This window comes from Sminthopsis crassicaudata, chromosome X (genome assembly GCF_048593235.1).
Source record: "Sminthopsis crassicaudata isolate SCR6 chromosome X, ASM4859323v1, whole genome shotgun sequence".
NCBI lineage: Eukaryota > Metazoa > Chordata > Mammalia > Dasyuromorphia > Dasyuridae > Sminthopsis > Sminthopsis crassicaudata.
The window spans coordinates 9,968,423-9,989,057 of record NC_133623.1 but is presented as its reverse complement, the minus strand read 5'-3'; the positions used below and the strand labels follow the sequence as shown (position 1 = coordinate 9,989,057).

The 20,635-nt window shown below is 44.4% G+C and overlaps 1 protein-coding gene across 5 annotated transcripts in view; it reads left to right on the top strand.

The window, feature by feature from the left end:
• Positions 1-20,635, top strand: part of KLHL13 (kelch like family member 13) — a 113,087-nt gene that overhangs the window by 30,995 nt on the left and 61,457 nt on the right. For all 5 annotated transcript variants that reach the window (XM_074278361.1, XM_074278362.1, XM_074278355.1 and 2 more), the window contains one exon: positions 4,836-4,907. In XM_074278361.1, the coding sequence (XP_074134462.1) occupies positions 4,858-4,907 (50 nt within the window). In that variant the 5' untranslated portion in view covers positions 4,836-4,857. The remainder of the gene's footprint in view (positions 1-4,835; positions 4,908-20,635) is intronic.

Genomic DNA, 20,635 nt, shown 5'->3' with positions numbered 1-20,635 from the left:
ATTGACTTCTACTCGCAGTTTGGTCAGGTCCAGCCACTTGGGCATTCCCAAGGGCCCTTGCTTCCTCATGTGGGTAGGTATGGAGGGTGATAGAGGTCACATGCTGTAGGGAGGCACTGGACACTAATCCTTGGGGTATCTGTTCCATTCCACCACTCTGCCTCCTTCCAGGTCCCCCCACTGAGGTCTTGAGGAGGCTCTGACTTAGCTTTTTTTCTTGCCAAGTTCCCTGATTTCTCTCTCTGTCTCTCACTGTTTGTTTCTGTCTGTCTTTGTGTCTCTCTGCCTTTCTCTCCCTCCCTCCCTCCCTCCCTCTCCCTCCCTCTCTCTCTCTCTTTCCCTCCCCGTCTCTCTCGTTGTCTTGGTGTCTATCTTTCTGTCTCTCTCTTATCTTCATCACTGTCTTTGGCTCTGTCTCTGTCTCTTTATCTTTATCTCTCTCTCTTCTATTTCTGTCTCTCTTAGTCTCTGGCTCTCACTGTCTTGGTCTCTTTATCTTTGTCTCTGTCTCTATATCTCTGTCTCTTTGTCTCTGTCTCTTTTTTCTCTCTTTCTCTACCTCTCTCTCTCAACTTCCACAACTCTTCCTGTTATTTTTTAGGTAATATAATACCATTTTTTAGTCTTTCATTATTCTTTATTAATTTTTAAAAAATTGGTAGACTTGACTTTTTTTCCCTTAGACTCACTAACCATCAGCAGAGCCCGGTGCTCCTGTTTCTCTGCTGCCCTTGGCAACGACTGTTCTGCCTCTGGCCCAGGGATGTTGTTTGCCCATCGAGGAGATTTCTAAGGCTTTGGAGCCTCCTCAAGATGGTAGCTGTTTGACTCCAAGAAATGGCGCAAGGCAAATGCCTTGACTTTGTTGGTCAAGAAATGAGAGTTTGGGAGGCCTAGATTACTTTAGCAGAATTGCTTTTGTCTTCTCACTTTGACCATTTTTTCTTTTAATGTGGATTAGACTTTTGTTCTGTGGCTTGAGCCGGGCACACAGCTGATTCCAAACTGATTGCTGTCACTTCTGGTTGACTTTAGTTAGCTGCCTGATGAATGAAATGCCTGTTCAGAAGAGCCATGACAAACATCAGGGGGATGCGGTGGAGGCTTGGGTTCAAATGCTCTTCAGACCAAATTTGTCCATTCCTTTCTTGTTCACTAGTCCTCCTTCCCTTATAACTATTTCTACCGCTTGATTAGCAAGTATTCACCATGTGCCCTCTCAGTGCCAAGCCTTGTGCTAAGTCCTACTGATATAAATTTTTTTTCTCCTAAGAAGTGACATTCTAGTATTTGAGGCAACAGAAGCCTAACTATGTCTAGTCTAAGTAGGAAGTAAATCCGTATGAATATATACAATACAAAGTAGTTAAATGTGAAGTTACTTTGGAGAATAGGTAGCGAGGTGAGTGTTAGAGATTGGGGAGATCAGGAAAGGCTTCTTACACTAGGTGATATTTGAACTGTATATTGAAGAAGAAAGCAGCCTCCACAGTCCGACAAGGTAAAGGGATGTAGGAGAAGGCATTCTGGGCCTGCGGCAGGTGACCCTCTGTAAATAGGGTTCTAGGTACTTCTCTGAGACTCAATTATTACAGATAATGTGCCAGTGTTTATTGAGAGAGGGGAGTTTCTACACCTGGAATTTGCTATGTCAGGGAAAGCTGAGTGCTACAGAATAGACACTTTTGAAATGTGATATTGGAGTAGACTTTTGTGAATTCCTTGGACAGCAAGGAGATCAAATACGGAAGCTTAAGCTTAAATACATGGGCCACATAGTGAGAAGATGGGACTCATTGGAAAAGACCCTGAAGCTGGGAAAGATTGGAAGCAAAAGGAAAAGGGGGCAGCAGAGATGCAATGGATAAGAGTGTCATGGAAGCACCAAACAGGAGCTTGGCCAGAACTTGGGAAGATAATGGAGGATAGAATGGTCTATGGGAATCACAAAAAATAGAACATACCTGAATAACCCGACAACAACAAAATTAAATCTCCACCCGACTTCTAGTGCCATTTGAATTTAAAATACCTTTCTGCCCCAGATTAGTGTATGTTGAAGACTTTACACACCTGAATGTGGTACTGTGTATGTGTCTGTGTGTGTGTGTGTGTGTGTGTGTGTGTGTGTGTGTGTACCAATCTGCCTATGTGAATATACGTACTTATATGAATGTAAATAAATGTTGTTGGTTGCTGAAAATAAAAATAATACTGCTCCACAGAGCTTTATTTTTTCTTCCAGGCTTGTGTTTGCTAATTAGTTAAATGATGATACTATATGCAGAGGAAGGATACCAAGAGTTAACTTTTTATTCATGAAATACTTTGAGGTTCAAAGTGCTTTTTGTCTCTTATCTCTGCGTCCAAATGCCGATGCTTGTTTCCTCCAGAAAGTAGCATGCATGCTCCTTCACCCCACTAGAAAAGGATCTTTTCTGTTGGAAATCACCATGCTGTTCATGGCTACATTTATTTTTTGGGGAGAAGGGGTAAGTTTTAAATGGAACTTTGGCCTTTTCCTTTCAAGTCAGTACCGTGTTGAATTTATCTAGTGAATTAAACTCCTTTTGTGCTCTTTTCCTTGACCCTGTTGCCCTTTTTCATTCTGGAGAGCTTCTGGCCCTCCATAGTGAATTGATTTGCAAACAGGATCCTTCTGGGCTTGAACTCCTTTGTACTTAGATAATGAAACGTTCCCAGAGGAGAGCCTTGGAGAGCTGGGCCCTTGCCATGGGCTGAGCCCCTGTGTGGCTGCCACACTGCCCCCGGATGGGTCAAGAGCGATTTGGCATTTTCTAAGATGTCATTCAGTGCATTTTGCTTTTCACACAGCTTGCAAATTTTCTTTGTTTGGCTCGTCTTCATTTTCTTAAGATGATTGCCATGCTATAGCCGCACTTAAAAAAGGAGTTTGAACCTTGTAACACAGAAGACAGATAGCTTCTGTGTCATTAGCCCCAGGAAGCAAGACCATTTGATAAAGTGGAATGAAGCCTTAACTGTTAGGGACCAAGATTGATCTCTTGCCCAGTAGGCCTTAAAAGGCTGAGGAAACCTTCCTAGAGGAAGCGGCCACAGAGAGTCAGTACTTGGGCTGGCCTGGGCCCCTGTGGTTATTGGGCCATGCCCTGGCTCTTCTGCTTTTTTCTATTAAAGAACTGGCCTTGTTACCTTCCCACTTCTGACCCATCCCTGGAGAAAAGCTCCTTCCTGGGAGAAGTGGCTGAGCCATTATCTCCTTGCTGTGAGGGCCTAGTGCCTCTAGGGATCCTGGGCACTGGGCAAGTGAGTTTATGGTCACTTCTGGAAGTGAAAACAGAAAGGAACTTATATAAAGCAAACTGTTTCAGGAAGACTAAAGTTCTGGTTTTGTAAACTTCTCATACTTGGTGATTTCCTGCCGGCTTTCATTTGCACATGACTTTCTCTAGTATTTTTGAGTTCTAGCAGCATACTGATTGATCTTTTCTTCTCCAGATTTATTGTCCTCCTCATGGTTTTTTCTTCAGATCATTTGGTCAGCTTTTACTTGGGGATGTGATGGGGTGGGATGAAGACTGGCACTGATCCCAGTGTGGGTAGAGTGGAAAAAGGTCTGGCCTGGTGCTATGAAGACATTGGGACTTCTAGTCTCTATTTCCCATGTGCTGCTGGGTGGCCCCGGTCAGGTGTTTGCCTCTTATTTGTGGGGTTCATGTTTCTCTTGTGTGGCTGGGTTGGGAGAGCTTCTCCATTTCTGGCTTTCTCTAAATCTGATCACAGACTATACTCGTGGGTGGTACCTTGGTGCCAGGGCCTCAACTAGGTAAGCTGGGGCAAGGTGGAAGACAGAACTTTTGCGCAATTGGAACCTCACAGCACACATTCCTGGAGGGGCAGAGATTGGGTGGCCTCTTGGCGGGGGAGGTTGTAGAGAGGACACTTGTAAGGCCCAGTTTTTTAAACTAGTTCGCCACAACCCCATTTGGGATCTGTAACTAAATGTGGGCTTGCAAAATTTGGGTTTATTCTCAGTAAATGTCTGATTTGTGTACCTATTTTATATACCCATATTCCTGGGATCAGGTAAAAAAATTCTCCAACCAAGAGGGATTGTGAGTGGCAAAAGTTTTAAGAAGTCATGGAACAGATGACTTCTGACCTTTTGTCCTACTCAGATCCTGTGGCTGAAGTTGGTATTGGGGAGAAGAAAACCCAAGAGCGTTGCAACTCTGATAACTGGAAAAGATAGGTTTTTTTGGTTTGCCCAGGGAAGCATGGGAGGATGCCCAGACACTCAGAAACAACAGTCTGAAAGCATTGACGGTTATTTCTGGTTCAACCAGAAAGTGTGTGTGGCTGCTACAATAGAGATGCAAGAGAAGAACAGCAGCTTCAGCTGTACTTAAAATGTCATGGACATGGGAGTCATTTCCCCCAGAAGCATTTTCAGTAACCTCAGCTTGGGGAGTGATTACATTACATGATAGGAGTCTTCTGGGGCTTCATCGCACTGATCATTTCTTATGACAAAAATAATTAATTACTCCCTGAATTCATTTTCCACAGCCTCTAGAGATTCGAAGGGGTAGAAGTGAGGAGGGTGTGGAGATTGCAGATGGGTTGTGGAAGTCAGGGGACAGTCAGTCCCAATGCCAGTTTGGCATATGGACCTTGGCCAGAGGGGTTTTTTCTTGTATTAAGAGAAGAATTTATTTTCATAATATGACAGGTTCCATGAGAACAACTTTCCTTTTTTTAGTTATATAAATAAGATTGTAAGGGTGACAATGTGACATTTCAAATTGTGTTAATTTTGGTGTTCAATTTTTTTTTTATTTCTTTTCCAACAGGGCATTTACCCGCCTAGAGGTGATGGACCATTCATTGCCCAGAGGGAACCTGGTATCTTTAATCAATGAAAGGTAGGTTTAGAAATGTAGTTATTTTAGAAATGAGATGAAGGATTCATTAAGGGCTCATTATGGTCAGGCACAACCTTTCTGCTCCTATAGCTTCCAAATACTACATGCTGCTATGATTGGACTGACACAAGGATACCAGTCAATGTCAGAGTAGTGTTAGAAATTGGACTAACGTGAAGGGAGAGGTTAGGTTGTGCTTGGAAATCTCAATCAAGATAAGCCAAGTGTATCATCCTCAGAGGAATTTGATCAGCTAATGAATGCTGATTCCTTCCAGGTAATCCCGAGGGATGCCTAATGAGCCCCCTCCCCAAATGTGCTTTTAGGACCTACTAATTGAAACAATCTAGGGACTGGAATTGTCTTTTAAATATAAATATGCTGACTAATATGGAAATATGTCCAAAATTACTCTCTATGTGTGTGTGTGTATATATATATCTATATATCTATATCTATATCTATATATATATATATGTGTGTGTGTGTGTATCTATCTATCTATCTATCTATCTATCTATCTATCTATCTATCTATATCCTACGTCAGATTGCTTGTTTTCTTGGGGAGCAAAGAAGGAAGGGAAGGAGGGCAAAAAAAAATTGGAACTCAAAATCTTACAAAGATGAATGCTGAAGATTAACTTTATATGTAATTGGAAAAAAAATAAAGTACTGTTGATTAGAGAAAAAGAAAAATATAAATGCATGTGTTATATATCTGAGAGTGGGAAATGTCTTAATGTATTTTGAATATTTAATAGAAATCTTTGAAAATGCTGATATGTGTATTATGTGAACATGAAGGCAAAGTGTTTTTAATAAATTTTTATTGATATATTTTGTGTTTTTACACTGCTATAATTTTCCTCAATATCTCTCTCTTTCTCTCGGAGTCATCTTGGAGATGACAAATATTTTAAAGACATAAATAAGGGGGGAAATTGGCATAATTGATCAATAAAATTAAAAAGTTTGAATATATGTTCCACACTTAAGGACCACCCAACTGTGTAGAGAGGTATGCTTGGGGCTGGGGGTGGGGGTCTCTCGCAGCTCTTCTTTGGTGTCTTTAAAAGTGTTCTTTGTAATTTTGCCTCATTCACCTGCAATTTTTTTCTATTTGCCTTTTGGGAATCCTTATGTACAGCCTCTTGGCTCTTCTTCATTCAGCATCTATTTGTGTAAGTCTGTACTTCTGTATTTATCACACTCATTCTTTTTTCATTTTTTATTTTTCCCCAATTACACACAGAAACAATTTTCAACATTTTTTTTTAAGTTTTGACTTCCAAGTTCTGTCCCTCCCTTCCTTCCTCCTTAAAGTGATAAATAGTCTGATACAGGTTATACATGTGCAATCATGTAAAACATTTCCATATTAGTCATTTTTGTGGAAGAAAATTTGAACAAAACAAACCCCAAAAAAGAAAGTAAAAAATAGTTGGCTTCTGTCTTGAGTTCAGATTCCCATCAGTTCTTTCTCTGGAAGTAGATAGTAGTTTTTTTTTTTTTTTTTTTTTTTTTTTTTATCGTGAGCCCTTTGGGATTGCCTTGGGTTGTTGTAGTCCTGAAAATAGCTAAATCATTCACAGTTGTTTATCATACAGAATCGCTTTTACTGTGTACAATGTTTTTCTGGTTCTGCTCAATTCATTTTGCATCTGTTCATATCTTTTCAAGTTTTTCTGTATGCCATTTATTATAGCATAATAATAATATTCCATTACAATTATATACAATATATACTTGTCTAGCTGTTTCTCAATTGATGGATATTCCCTCAATTTCCAGTTCTTTATCATCACAAAAAGAGCTGCTATAAATATTTTTGTATGAATATACTCATTCTAACAGAAGGCTGAAACAGTTTCTGCCTCATTGTTTCTTTTTAAATTCTTCCTTTTTTGATAGGAAGTGGAAATACTACAAGCTATCAACATCATGATAGCATGCCTCAAGTCTCTAAAAATGTAAATTAAAATAACTCTGAGGCTTCAACTTATTCTCATAAGAATGAAAAAGATGAAAAAGGATGAAAATGTTAAATGTTGGAGGAAATGTGCAAAGTAGGTACACTTGATACACTTTTGGTGGAGCCATGAAGTTGGCCAATAGTTCTGAAAAATCATTTGGAATTATGCTAAGAAGTTATTAAAACATTCATACCCTTTAAAATTCCATAACACTTTTGGCATATAATTCAAGAAGGATAGAGATAGAGGGAATATTAAAAAATATTGATAGTAGCAGGTTTTTTTTAAGTAGCAAGGAACTGTAAGTAAATACTACTTGGTGATTGGGAAATAGGTGAATGAAGTATGGGTTATGAAAACAAGGGAATATTATACTAATATTCCATTATATTCCTGTACCAAAATTTCTTTAGCCATTTTCTAGTTAATGGACATTTACTTTGTTTCTAATTCTTTGCTATTTCAAAAAGGATTGCTGTAAATGTTTTTTGCATCTATGGAGACTTTTTTCTTATCATTGACTTTCTTGGGGTATAATTTTAGTATATGTAGGTGAAATGATGCTTTCATCATTTTATTTGCCTAAGTCCAAATTGCTTTCCAAAATGATTGTATCAACTCACTGCTTCACCAGCTGTGTATCAGTGTGATGCTTTCCAGTGGCCCCCACAACTTCTGGCCATTCCCATCTTTTGTCATATTTGCGAATTTGTGGGGTCAGGGCTGCTTTGATTTGCATTTTTCTTATCAGTTATTTGGACCTTCTTTCACCTGGTTGTAAATATTTTGCTATTCTTCTTTTGAGAACTGCTTATTTCTATCATTTGACCATTTAGCTGTTGGGAAATGGCTTATGGTCATATCGAGCTAGATCTAGATGTGTTCAATATTGATATATCTTGGATAGCATGCACTTATCAGAGAAATCTGATACCAGGATTTTGTCCCCCATTTTACACTCCCCTTCTTCTCCTTGCTACCTTACTTTGGTCTGTATGGAAGTCAGTACCTCTGTCACTTGTTTGGTTAAGTATATGGTGCCTCTTGATGTCTATGGCAGGATCTGATCTCTTTCTCTTTGATTATTTTATAGTCTGGTCTTTAATATTAAGAGTATATATCCTTTTAAAAGGGATTGTGGAATATGGTGTAAGGGGTTGGGCTAAGCCTCATTTCTGCCAGATGACTTTCTACTTTTCCCAGTAATTTTGATTAAATAAGTTTTTTTTTCCCTAAGTAATCGGTTTTCTACTTTATTGAACATTGTGCTTTGGAGTTCCATTGTTTCACATGGCAAAGGGAGGGTATTAGGAGACATCTTACCTTGTCCCAGTGCCCCGCCTCTGGAAAGTAAATACTGTTGTCACGCTGGGTTGTCCAATTGACCAGGATCCCACATGGTGATGTGCTAGTAATCAAGTAAGACTGGCTGCTGTTTATGGAGTGCTTGAAGGTGTGCAGAAGCTCCCATTGCTGTCTGAATTATCACTGGAATTGTCGATGGAGGTGCAGGAAACAGGGAGCCAGGTGCTCAAGATGTGTAACTAGAAGCAGTTCCCCATCTCCCTCTCAGTGGCCTTCAGGAGGGTGGCTGTATGGGGCCTGTTTTGAGCACTTGCTCATCGTGGCCCTTTGAGGCAATGGCTGTGTTTATAGCCATAGACTTGTTTCTAGCATGTAAGCTTGTGGACTTCTTATCCTTGCTTAGGTCAAACCAGGACAGTGAATCAGAAGGGAAAGTCTCAGGCTGGAATTGCCTATAAAGATGAGTTTATCTCAGGCTGTTTACCTAGCAGCAGTAGGTAAACTCTGATGTGTTTTGTTTGGATAACTGGAGAGGGAAATACAGACAGACACATGGCTCCAGATCTGGTGACTTTGTAGAGCGCCATTGTTATTTCATCTCGAGGTCCTGCAGGCTTGCCATCCACTCCCTTTCCCTGTGGTCCTAGCAGTACTTCAACTGGAACAGCTTGCAGCTTGGCAGGATCGCAACCACCCCCCGCCCCGGCAGTGTTCAAGGGCGTTCTGAGCCATTTGTTATTTGACTCAGCCTTTTTGGGGTTGGTGTTTAATTTTGAGGTCCCAGTGAGGACGCTCCTTCTGTCAGTGCGGTAAGTGGTGGGCAAAGGGTCACTCAGCCAGGATATGGCAGAGGCAGGATTCTTGGAACCCAGGCTCCCCTGCCTAGACTACGTGCTCTCTGATGCTCCATTTTGTCTGTGTTTGGTCTCTATGGTGTGGTGGATAGAAGGGCCTAGAGGCAAGAAATATCTGACACTCGGACAAGTCACATAGCCTCTATTTGCCCCAGCTTCCTTCCATCTGTAAAATGGGAAAAATAATGGAACTTATACCCCAGGGTTGTTATGAGGATTGAATGAGATCATATTTATATAGCACTTTGCAAAGTTTAAAATTCTCTATAAATGCTGGCTACGGTGACCATTATTCACAAATGGAAAACTATAGCATCTCAGTTTCTTCAAAAAATAAGATATTCTCTACTGTGTACGGAGAGTAAGCTAAGGAACAATTTGACCCAGGTATTTTCTCTATTTTCATTATGCCTCCAGGAAAAGATCATTTCAACATTATAATAACTATTAATTATAATTTATATGTATACAACCTATGTTGATATTATATAGGTAATATATAGTATATTAATATATATAACATATTATAATTGATACTAATTAATAGTATAATAACTCTGCTTATCCCCCAATGAAAAGCTGAGAAAATGTCCCTTCCTTCTTCAGATGTGGAGGTCTGTGGTGGGGGAGCACTGCCTGCGCCATCATAATTAGGTGATGTGTTAGTTTTGCCGAGCTGCCTGTTTTCTTTGTTGCAAGGGAGGGGAGGGCTTAGTGTGCAGAACAGGGGAAGCTTATATTTGGAATCCTGGGGATTTAAAAACAAAAGACATGAAAGAATCAAGTGTTTAGGAAGCATGTTCTGTGTGTCAAGCACCATACTAAGATGGAAATGATCTTTTCCAAAGAGAAAGATCATTTCAGGACTAGAGGCCTGAAGGCTGGGAAGCCAAGAGGCCTACAACTGTACCAGAGCCCTTCTGTTGCAAAGCATGAAGGATCTCTGCAACGTCACTGATTCAGCAGCCACCCTGGGAGTTGCCCCCCGGTCAGCTCAGAGTGACTTGGTTGGTGTCACTTGGCTAGAAAGCATCTGAGGCTGGATTTGAACTTAGGTTATCTTGAATCTGGGCCCAGTGCTCTCTGCATTGTAGTGCCATCAGCTGCAAATGTGTCTCTTCTGGGGGCTCTGCACCGTTGAACACCCCTTCCCCCAATCTGTCTGCCTGAGTCCTACTACCCCTCATGGCTCCTACTGCAGTGGCACTGCTCGATTGTTCTTCTTCAATTTCTCAGAAGACAACTTATCTGAAACTGAGACCTTTCAGTCCCTCTGAGCTCCTGTGAGGCTGCTTGGCTTCTGCCGTGCTGGGCCCCCTTTTCATCATCAGTGTCAGTGTTGGTCATGGCTCCCAGGATCTCACTCAGAACTTCAACCCATTAGCCTGGTCCCTTGCTCCCTCCAGCCCTGCCTTTGCTGTTTGTTGCCCCCTTGCCACTATGCTCTGGCCTTTCTTCTTCTTTCTTCTGTTTCTACTTCTCTCTCCTGTGCATCTAGATCTTCTCCTCATTCCTTCCCTTCTGGGAGCCAGCCAATCACAGTGTATTAGCTGCCATTCCTTGCCTCTGCTTGCCTCTTTTTGCTGTTTTTGGCTGCTTTCTTGCCAGGGCGTCCCCCTTCCCCCAGCTGCTGAAGTCTGGCAGATTCCATGGGCCTCCTGTTGTCTGATGCCAGACTTGGGACAACTGAGGGATCCTGTGGATCAGATTAGGGAATGTTTGAGATCATGGGCATCACTTCAGTAACAGGCTTTATTGTAACCCGTTCTCGTACCGTTTTCTTGTTGTCTGGCGTCTTGTCCTTGTGTATGAGATGGTTTGTTTGAAACATTGTTTGTGTTTAGCTGTGGCGTTTGGCTGACCATTTCTGAGCATCGTGGTGAGATCGCCCTTGGCGTTGATCGCCTGTGCTGGTTTTGCAGTTGGCCAGGGTGTGTGTGATCCTTGGGGCTGAGGCTCTCCAAACAGACTGAAATTTAAGTAACTGTAATAAAACAAATCTTGAACAGCATTTTGGGGAAGCTTAAGTGAGAGGGCAGCATGACCCAAATGCTGCTTTGGGTTTCATTGATGGAGGACATAAGAATAAGTCATCAATTCAGGCCAGTAAAATAGTTTCTGGCCTCAAGAAGGTTGCTTCTCAAAAACACTGCTATGGGGAATATCCTTTGTGCCATTTGAAGGTAAATTAAAAGATTAAACAGTTATGAAGACTTTACTGCACGTTTAAGAAACAAAGCTTCTTTTATATGTTGATCTGGTTAGCTAACAATCTTGTCAGCACCCCAGAGCCCAACTTCTTAAACTGTGGGTCCTGATCCCATATGGGGTCTTGTAAGTGAATGTGGGGGTTGTGAAGTTATAATTTTTTATTATCATTAAATGTTTGATCTGTATACCTGTTTCATATTCCTCTATATCTGGGGTCATGTAAAAATTCTTGGGCAAAAAGGGGTCACGAGTGAAAAAAGTTCAAGAAGCCCTTCCCTACAGGAAAAGGGGATTTCTTGTTTGGGGAAAGCGAGTTGCTGCTCACAACTAAATTCTCTTCTAAGTTCTCTTTGTGCACGGGTATCATTTAAGATGGACCCTACCCAACACATTGAACCTGACCAAGCACGCTAGGGATCCGTGAAAATCAGGTTGTTTCGAAGATGGTTTCCAGGTCCCGTTCTCTGATGCATTGGAGAAGACCTTTGGTAAATACCTTGGTTAGAATGAGGCCCCTTCTCCATGTCTGTCTGGGAACTTCCTGTAGTGCCATCTCTACAGTGACAATGACAATGACAAGCATGGAACCCATCTCAGTCCCTTGTTCCTTCTTTGGTTTTTTATTTTGGTTTTTTTGGTTATTTCTAGTTGCCTTGTGTGTGATGGATCAAAGTTGTGTGGAAATGAGGAGTCCTCTAGTAGAAGCCATACTCTAAATCACAAGGGTCTGGACCAGTCAGAAGTTTGGGGGAAGGGAGAGCCACCTCAAGGAAGTTGTGACAGTTAAATTTGGGTTGTGATGGCTGGCTGATAGCATCCAGTGCTCTGACACTCCACATGGAATCATGGGATGTTCCCAAAAGAGAATTCCTGAGCTATCCATGATGAAATTTATGGGACTAGAGCCTTTAATAAGGAATTTCATTAAGCAGCAGCAAATCTCAAACTCTGTGGAAGGGGAAATGTAAACTCTGCTCTCTCTCTCTCTGCTCCGGACACTCTTGCTTCCCCCTCATGTATTGTAATTTTCTGAACTGGCGCCTATTGATTGCAAAAATAGTTTAGTAATGATAAAAATTTTCCTCTCAGTCCTTCAGAAATTCACTTAGCAGCCAGAAGGCAGGCCTCCATTACACTTAATTAGGTTGGAGAGTTCCTTTTTTCCTCCCAGCCTCCAAATCTCCATTGTCTCTCTCCCAATCACATAGCTTGAGGGCTTGCTGGATTAGAAAAGAGAAGTTTTTCTTTCTTCTCCTCTACTTTTCCTGGTGTTCCACATGTGCTTGCTTTGCTGATCTCTTCAGAGATTTTCTCCGGCTGATCAGTCAGGAGTTCAAATATATTGGTCCCGTGGCTTTGGTTGGGGAGGTACAGGGTTGGAAAGTTGGAGTTTCATTTGCCATCTCGAGACCTTCTCTACTGGCTGCTCACTTTCCCCTCTCTGAAATGTTCTCTTAATCTTCATTGTGTTCTTGGGCCCTTGAGAGCATGTGATTCTGCAAAGTGAGGCAGAGCTAAGAGAATTGAGACACAGGCCAGAAGTAAATGGGGAAGCAAGTTGGGGAGATGTTTGATGCTTGTGAAATACCCAGAAGCCTTAGGGCAAGGAAGCACAGGAGATCCAGGCAATGCAAACTGGCAGGCTTGCTACTCTGGGGAGAAGGCAGGGATTAAGGTTGGTGCTATCCCCAGTGCCTACCACCAGACCCTGGTGCTCAGTGGTAAGGCAGGAGGGTCCTGAAAACATGGCCAAGTTGGTCTCAGACAAGACATCTTTCCCATGGTTCCTGCACCATAGTGATTTTGTCCCTGGCATTCTGGGACCAGAACAGCTCAGCCACCAGAGCAGTATAGAGGAAGTCCGTGTCTGTAGAATATTAAGTTACTAACCCTGAGGCCATGGCCTGTTGGTTTAGGCAAACCAAACGCACACAGTCACGCAGTTTGTAATCCAGTTGGGCAACGTGCTGTGCGATGGGCTGGAGACCGACCCAAATGGAATTGTCCTTGTCCTCAAGGAACTTCTCTCCCAACCAGAGAATATAACGTATGCTTAACTTGACAAACCGATCCCCTTAGCGGGTGGGTGCTCCCATCGCAGCCCATCCACGGCCTTCTTGTAGGCTGGGTCTCCAGTTACTTCTTCGTTGGCGCCACGTTGTGCTCTGCTCCCTCCTCCTCTGAGATGCCGGGCAAATCTCATTTATTTTGTGAGACTGGGATTCTGGGGTGCTCACAAGAAAAATAGTCCTGTTAAAAAGATGAGCTTGTTTTGTGGGGACACTCTTGGACTCATTAAAGCCATGGAACATCATTTACATCCGGTCCCAGAGACATCAGAGGTATTTTGAGGACAGGATGGAGGTGGGGATGGGGGAGGAGAGGTAGAAGGAATCAAGAGATGCTTCATTTGGGAGATAGTCCCCCGACTGTGGACTAAGGAGGGAAGGCGGCCAGGAGAGGGGCCGGCCTAGGAGAAAGCACAGAAGGGGCAAGGGAGCTGTAACCTAGCAGACCACCTTCACCAGAGTATGAGAGTGTAAAGGGGAGTGATGATAGGAAGGAAATCTGGAAAAGCCAATGGAAGGCCTTCATCGCTAGGGTGACAGGGTGAAGACAGATCTCTGCATTTCTTTTTAGCCCTTGTTGTTAACTACATCATCTGGTTTGGGATTGAGAATCACTTGATCACCTGTATCCTGATCAGTTCCCACCATTACATTAGGAGACAAGCAGGCTTCCATATTGAGAACCTTGCTCAGGAAGCGGCCCCAGGGCTTCACGGTCCCAAATCAGGGAAGGAAAGCTCGGCTTTGTGGCTGATACTTTTCCTACATGAAAGCAGCCTCCTTTCAGTGAGCTGCCTAAATTGTAACTGGCTTGACGTTATTAGCACCTGCGTGACATTTTTGAAAGAAAGATCCATTTGGGAAGTTTTAGAACCCTGCAGATGCTGAGCTACAATTTGGTGCCACCTTCTGTAGGAAAGGTCCCGGATGAGTAATCTTGCCTTAGATTTTTCCTAGTTGGCTCTCTCAGTTTGAAAAGAATAACTTCCATAGAACATTTAAAAAAATTCTGGGTTTGGGAGCATGGTGCAGCACAGGGATGGACGCCCTTGAGGCCATTGTCGGTCCTTTGAAACTCTTGGTTTTTCTTGCAGTTGCCCAGGGAAAGACCAGAACTAACTACCTCTAGTGAGAAGGCATTCATTTGCCTATTAAACTGAGCACTCCCTTTAACACTTAGTATGTGCTTCTTCTTCCTCCTCTCTTCCCCTTCTTCCTCCTCCTCTCCCCTTCCTCCCTTCTCCCCCTTCCTCCTTTCTCCCCCTTCTTCCTCTCCTCCCCTCTCCTCTTCTGCTTCCTCCCTCCCTCCCTTCTTTCCTCCCTTCCTTCCTCCCTTCCTTCCTTCCTCCCTCCCTTCCTTCCTCCCTTCTTCCCTTCCTTCCTTCCTTCCTTCCTTCCTTTCTTCCTTCCTTCCTTCCTTCCTTCCTTCCTTCCTTCCTTCCTTCCTTCCTTCCTTCCTTCCTTCCTTCCTTCCTTCCTTCCTCCCTTCCTTCCTCCCTTCTTCCCTTCCTCCCTCCCTCCCTCCCTTCCTCCCTTCCTTCCTTCCTTCCTTCCTTCCTTCCTTCCTTCCTTCCTTCCTTCCTTCCTCCCTTCTTCCCTTCCTCCCTCCCTTCTTCCCTTCCTTCCTCCCTTCTTCCCTTCCTCCCTCCCTTCCTTCCTTCCTTCCTTCCTTCCTTCCTTCCTTCCTTCCTTCCTTCCTTCCTTCCTTCCTTCCTTCCTTCCTTCCTTCCTTCCTTCCTTCCTTCCTTCCTTCCTTCCTTCCTTCCTTCTTCCCTTCCTTCCTTCCTTCCTTCCTTCCTTCCTTCCTTCCTTCCTTCCTTCCTTCCTTCCTTCCTTCCTTCCTTCCTTCCTTCTTCCCTTCCTTCCTTCCTTCCTTCCTTCCTTCCTTCCTTCCTTCCTTCCTTCCTTCCTCCCTTCCTTCCTTCCTTCCTCCCTTCCTTCCTTCCTTTCTCCCTTCCTTCCTTCCTCCCTTCCTTCCTCCCTTCCTTCCTTCCTCCCTTCTTCCCTTCCTTCCTCCCTCCCTCCCTCCCTCCCTTCCTTCCTTCCTTCCTTCCTTCCTTCCTTCCTTCCTTCCTTCCTTCTTCCCTTCCTTCCTTCCTTCCTTCCTTCCTTCCTTCCTTCCTTCCTTCCTTCCTTCCTTCCTTCCTTCCTCCCTTCTTCCCTTCCTTCCTTCCTTCCTTCCTCCCTTCTTCCCTTCCTTCCTTCCTCCCTTCCTTCCTCCCTTCCTTCCTCCCTCCCTTCCTTCCTCCCTTCTTCCCTCCCTCCCTCCCTTCCTTCCTTCCTTCCTTCCTTCCTTCCTTCCTTCCTTCCTTCCTTCCTTCCTTCCTTCCTTCCTTCCTTCCTTCCTTCCTCCCTCCCTCCCTCCCTCCCTCCCTCCCTCCCTTCCTCTTTTCTTCTTCCTCCCGTCTCCTCTTCATGTTGCTCCTCTTCATTTCTGTTTTATTCTACATGGCTTAAGTCTGAAAAGAAGGAACTTGTAGCCATGTTTGTCCTTTTCCCAAAGCTTTTTCCCACTTTTCATGACGTTTGCCCTGTGTCTGCATAGGATTGTTTGTTTTGTAAAAAATAAACCCTGAAAGTTTCCAAGAGTTTCACAACTTTGCATCTGCTGGAGACCTCTAACACAAGCTTCATAAAAATAAGTTCAGTTTCGAAGTGCACTTTTAAGTGCATTTTGCTGGGATGGGGGTGGGTGGGGTCCTTCCAAAGTATACCCTGCTCCAAAATGATCTCCATTCCCTCTCCTGTAATTAAAATGGACCTCCCTGCCAATATCCATGTCTCAGCTTGATGGTGGGTACAGAGACATCTTAAGGCACTTGAACTACTCATGATATATAAATGCACGATAGTTTCACAGTTGGAGAGCTCCTTATAATTTCAAAAATGATAACTCTGATGAATTTCCAATAGCATCAAAAATCGACAGGCAGGCTGAAAAGTGCCAGTTCCTTAGGGAAAGAGATTTGTAGTGGAGATCCCCCTCTCAGCCCCCTCCTAACCAATCTGCCTTCACGCTCCCCAGGGTAGCAGCCACATTCAGATGCTCTGGATAGCTTTATTATACTTGTGAGCCTGTAGTATGGCTAAGAGTTAGCCAAGTAACGGCAGAATATCTCCCCCCTCCACCCCGAACCTAGAATGCATTCTCCCATAAATACATAGAGCATTGGTGCGAAGAGGGAACCATGCACGTAGAGTACGTGCGTGGAAGGGACATGCGAGGCCAAGGCAGGTAGAGTGCTGGCCTTGGGATCTGCAAGACCTGAATCCAAATCCAGTTTCAGACCCTTATGAGCTGTGTTATCTTGGGAAGTCACTTTACCTCTGCTTGCCTCTTACTTCAAGTGTAAAATGGAGATAACACCAACTACTTCTCACAGTAGCTCTCATGGTCAGCGAGGTGGTAGGGGAGGGAATGGTCTTTGCATGTGTGGGGTGTTTGTGAGTCGGAGATTGTCTCTAGAGGGAAATAAGTCTGGCTGAGTAAGGTGGGGTCATGTGGTCGGAAGAGGCCTTGAAGCCCTTCAAGAAGATGAATATCCTTTTTTGTATGGTGAGGATTCAGTAGCAATACCAACGTATTTGACCAGAGGAGCGATGGGATAAAAATGTATTCCTTCAACAAATAGACTTCCAACGTGCTCAGCACTGAGCTGTGTGCTGGAGCCCCCGAGATACAAAGGAGACAGTCTTGCCCTAACATTTTAGTGGGGGTGGGGGGATAGGGCAGATTTCCAGAAGAGTACCAGCAACTGGAGGGATCCCAGTGATCTCCTGTGGGAGACTGTGCTTGAGCTGAACTCTGAAGGACGCTGGGGATCCTGGGCCCCAGAGAGGAGGAAGAGCTGGCGTGGCATGGGAAAAGAACAAGTGGACCATTGGGTTAGGCATTGGGTACTCAGCCTGGCAAGATAGGAAGGTTGGCACCAGATTGTGAAGGACTTTAATACTATTATATGGAAATACGGAAAAAACTATACTATGAAACAGAGGAGATTGTATCTTTGTGAAAAGTACAAAGGAGCCTCTGGAACTTCTTGAGCATGGCAGTGGCTACAAACTTCATGTTTCTGGAAGATCTTTTTGCATGTCTAGGGAAGGAGGGTGGGCTGGAGGGGAGGAGGAGGAATTAGGGACCCCAATGAGGAGGGCATTGCAGTCGGTCGTGTAGATCAGTGGCGGTGAGGATCTCAAATAGAGTGGGGGCTGTTTGGGGGAGAAGAGGGATATTGTGGCAGTCGAATGGATGGGACCTGGCAACTGACTGAGTTGAGGAGGTGAGGGACAATGAGGAGTCTGAGCTGTCTTTGAGGTTGGCAACCTGTGTGACTGTAAAGACGATGGTGTCCTGGACTGAAGGTGAACGTTTCGAACCGATGCTACCCGGGATGGTGGTAGGCAGGTCTGTACTGTGCATGTTGAGAGGTCCCATAGAGAGCTTGCTTTAGATATATTGGTTTACTTGTTGGTTCCCCCTTTAGATTTTAAGTTATTTGACGGTGGGGACTATCTTTTGCCTCTTTTGCATTTCCAGTGCTTAGCACAGTATCTAGTATATAGTAGGTACTTGATGAGTGTTTACAATTGATTGTATGATTTTTGTATTTATTTATATATTGATATTTGTATGCATTTATGATTGCACAACGAATATATATGTTTTTGTTGATTGTGCTGGACTTTTCCTTGGCCCAGAAACCTCCCCAATGTGTTGGCTACAGTCTCTGTGGACAGTTTATTGGAAAAAGTGGACAGGCTTTTCTCCGGGAGGTTTGTGGAAGGGATGTGCTTTGTACTCGGAGACAGACGTCCCCTACTTCCTTCGGTAGGACTTTCCTAATTCCCCCAGTGTTGGAGTCCACCGCTCTCTCTAACCCCCAGTCATTCTGTATTTATCTGGCATGTGACTTGGGCTGGCCTATCTGTAAATATGTCACAATCCAGACGGTAGAATGTCAGTTCCTGGAGGGCAGGGGATGTTTGTTTTGTATCCGTATGCCCTGTGCTTAGCCCAGGGCCCTGTGTGTGGTGAGTGAGTACAGTGAATGCTTTGGAATGGATCAGAGTAAGCATATGGATTTATTACTCTATTGTAGGTAGTGTGATGTGCCAGCTCCCTTTGTTCCTTGTGGCTCCCCCAGTACCAGAATGGGTGTGACAGGTCAGGGAAGGATCACTCCTCTGTTGGGGATCTGTTCGGGGTGCTGGCCCTTCCTCCCCTCTTCTAGGCTGGCAGCCTTACCAGTTGGACTATATGCTAGCATCCCAGTTCCTTCTGCTTGCTTCCTGTTAATCTTCCCATAATCATTTTACCTCTTCTAACTCTTGGTCTCTTTTGCCCACTGCCTTATTCTTAGTGACTCAGTCTGCATTCTGTGAGTAGCCCTGGCCTCTGGCTGCCAGTCTGTCGGCACCTTGGCCCAAAAGTCTCCCCAGCATCATCACAGTTGAGGTGACCAGAATGGCCGTAGCCAAGCCAGCCAGCTTCCTTCTGACAAGGCGTTGTTTCAGTGACCAGCTTCAGCCGGCTGCAGCTCTTGAAGCAAAGCTGGGGATCTGTGCCATCCCAGCTGCAGGGCAGCCCTGTGGTCCCCTGGAAAGTTGGAAATGTTCATGAGGTGAGTCATGTTCAAAGAGCCCGTTCCCTCTGGAAAGCTTGGACTTGCTAGCATGCCTCTAGCTGTTCTGGCCTTCCTCAGGCTTCCTTCTCTGCCCGAGGGCCCCTACCCCAGAGGTGCAGACCTCCAGACCTCCTCTTAAGGAGTGCCAGTGGCAACACATACCCAGGTTCTCTGGGCAAGGAGAAGGAAAGCCCAGTAAGGGTCCCGCAAAAGGGCTCTGGGAAACAGCAGGGGCCCAGGAAACCTGGGAGAGACTTGGACTTTGGACTGGGCCTTTCTTCAGATTTGATTGTGAAACCTGGGCCCCCAGAGTCCAATGGTTGAACTCCGGTGTCGTTGATCGCAGGTGTTCCCCTCCCTTGTTTTGGGGGCAGGGGCACGCTGGAAGCACTTGTTGTCTCTGTTTGCTCCTGGGCATCATCCCCAACACGTTTCCCTCCCCTGGTGTGTCCTGCACAGGATTTATGTCCCAGATGGGGCAGTTCCATCCGGATGATGCAGCTGGAAGCAGCAGGAGGCCGCCGGGTCACTTCACTCCGCATCTCTTGGCTCCATCTAGTGGACTATTGATTGTCAGAACTGAATTCTGGACTTGAGGATTTCTTCATCCCAAGTTAGAGCAGTTGTTTAATGGGAATGATTGCAGAGAGCATTGTGGGGTTTATGTTAATTCTTTTGTATTACCAGTGCTTCCCCCCTCTGAATCTCCTCTCCCCTCCCAACCCTGTGTCACAACCAGGCTTGCTGTAAAGAGAGGCTAAGTCTTGTTCTGATTTAGCCTGGGCTGGTCGTCGAAGAGCCGAATAAGTCGGCTTCCTCTCTCTCTCGCGTTATTGGGACCATTTGGATAGAGGTCATGGCCCCCTGTGTTATTTTTGCCTCATTGTCTTCATTTGAAAATGAGGGGCTACTGTCCCTAGTATTCTGGATACTTGGCAGTGTCTTTCAGGTTTGAAGGAGTGATGCTACATTTTAGAAGAAAACAGATGGGATGCAAGTAGAGGAAATCTCCTCCTTCCCCTTTTCCAGTTGTTTTTCCTCTTTCTCTAGTCAGTGAAATTGAAGACATATAAAATCCACGTGGCCAATGGGGACCGATAGAGCTTCCTGTATGCCCAGCACAGTGTTAGAGAGCAAGGAAGCCAAGGGAAGGTCCCTGCCCTCCGCTTTAACACAGAGAAACAAGACCTGTATACACTAACTGCAGAGCAATATGAGCCAGTAGCAGAGGAAGTCCCAAATTGATGGGACAGACCCTAAGTGCTCTCAGAGTTGGAGAATAAGCTTGAGGAGTCTGGAAAGACTTTATGGAAATAAATAAGATGAGGACTTGAGGAAGACCTTGCACAGTGGGTAGGTTGGGAATAAAAAGTGGCTTGAGAGAGCATTTGGGATAGTGCCAGAGGTTTGGAAGTGAGAAGGATTATGGATTATTGAGAAGAAAGGAAGGAGATGCGGTCAGCTGGAGCAGAAACTTGTGCCCTGCTCCTGCAGCACTGAGGAATTGAGGATTTTCAAATAAGAAAGTGTCATGAGAGAAGTGGAATCTCAAGGAAAATGAATATGATGAATGTGTGTGGAATGGCTCAGAGACTAAGAAGCTACTTTGATTGTAAAAAATACTCTTGGGAGAGGACTGGGTTTGGATGAGGGTGGCAGTAGGTAAATGGAGACGGTTCAGAATTTGATG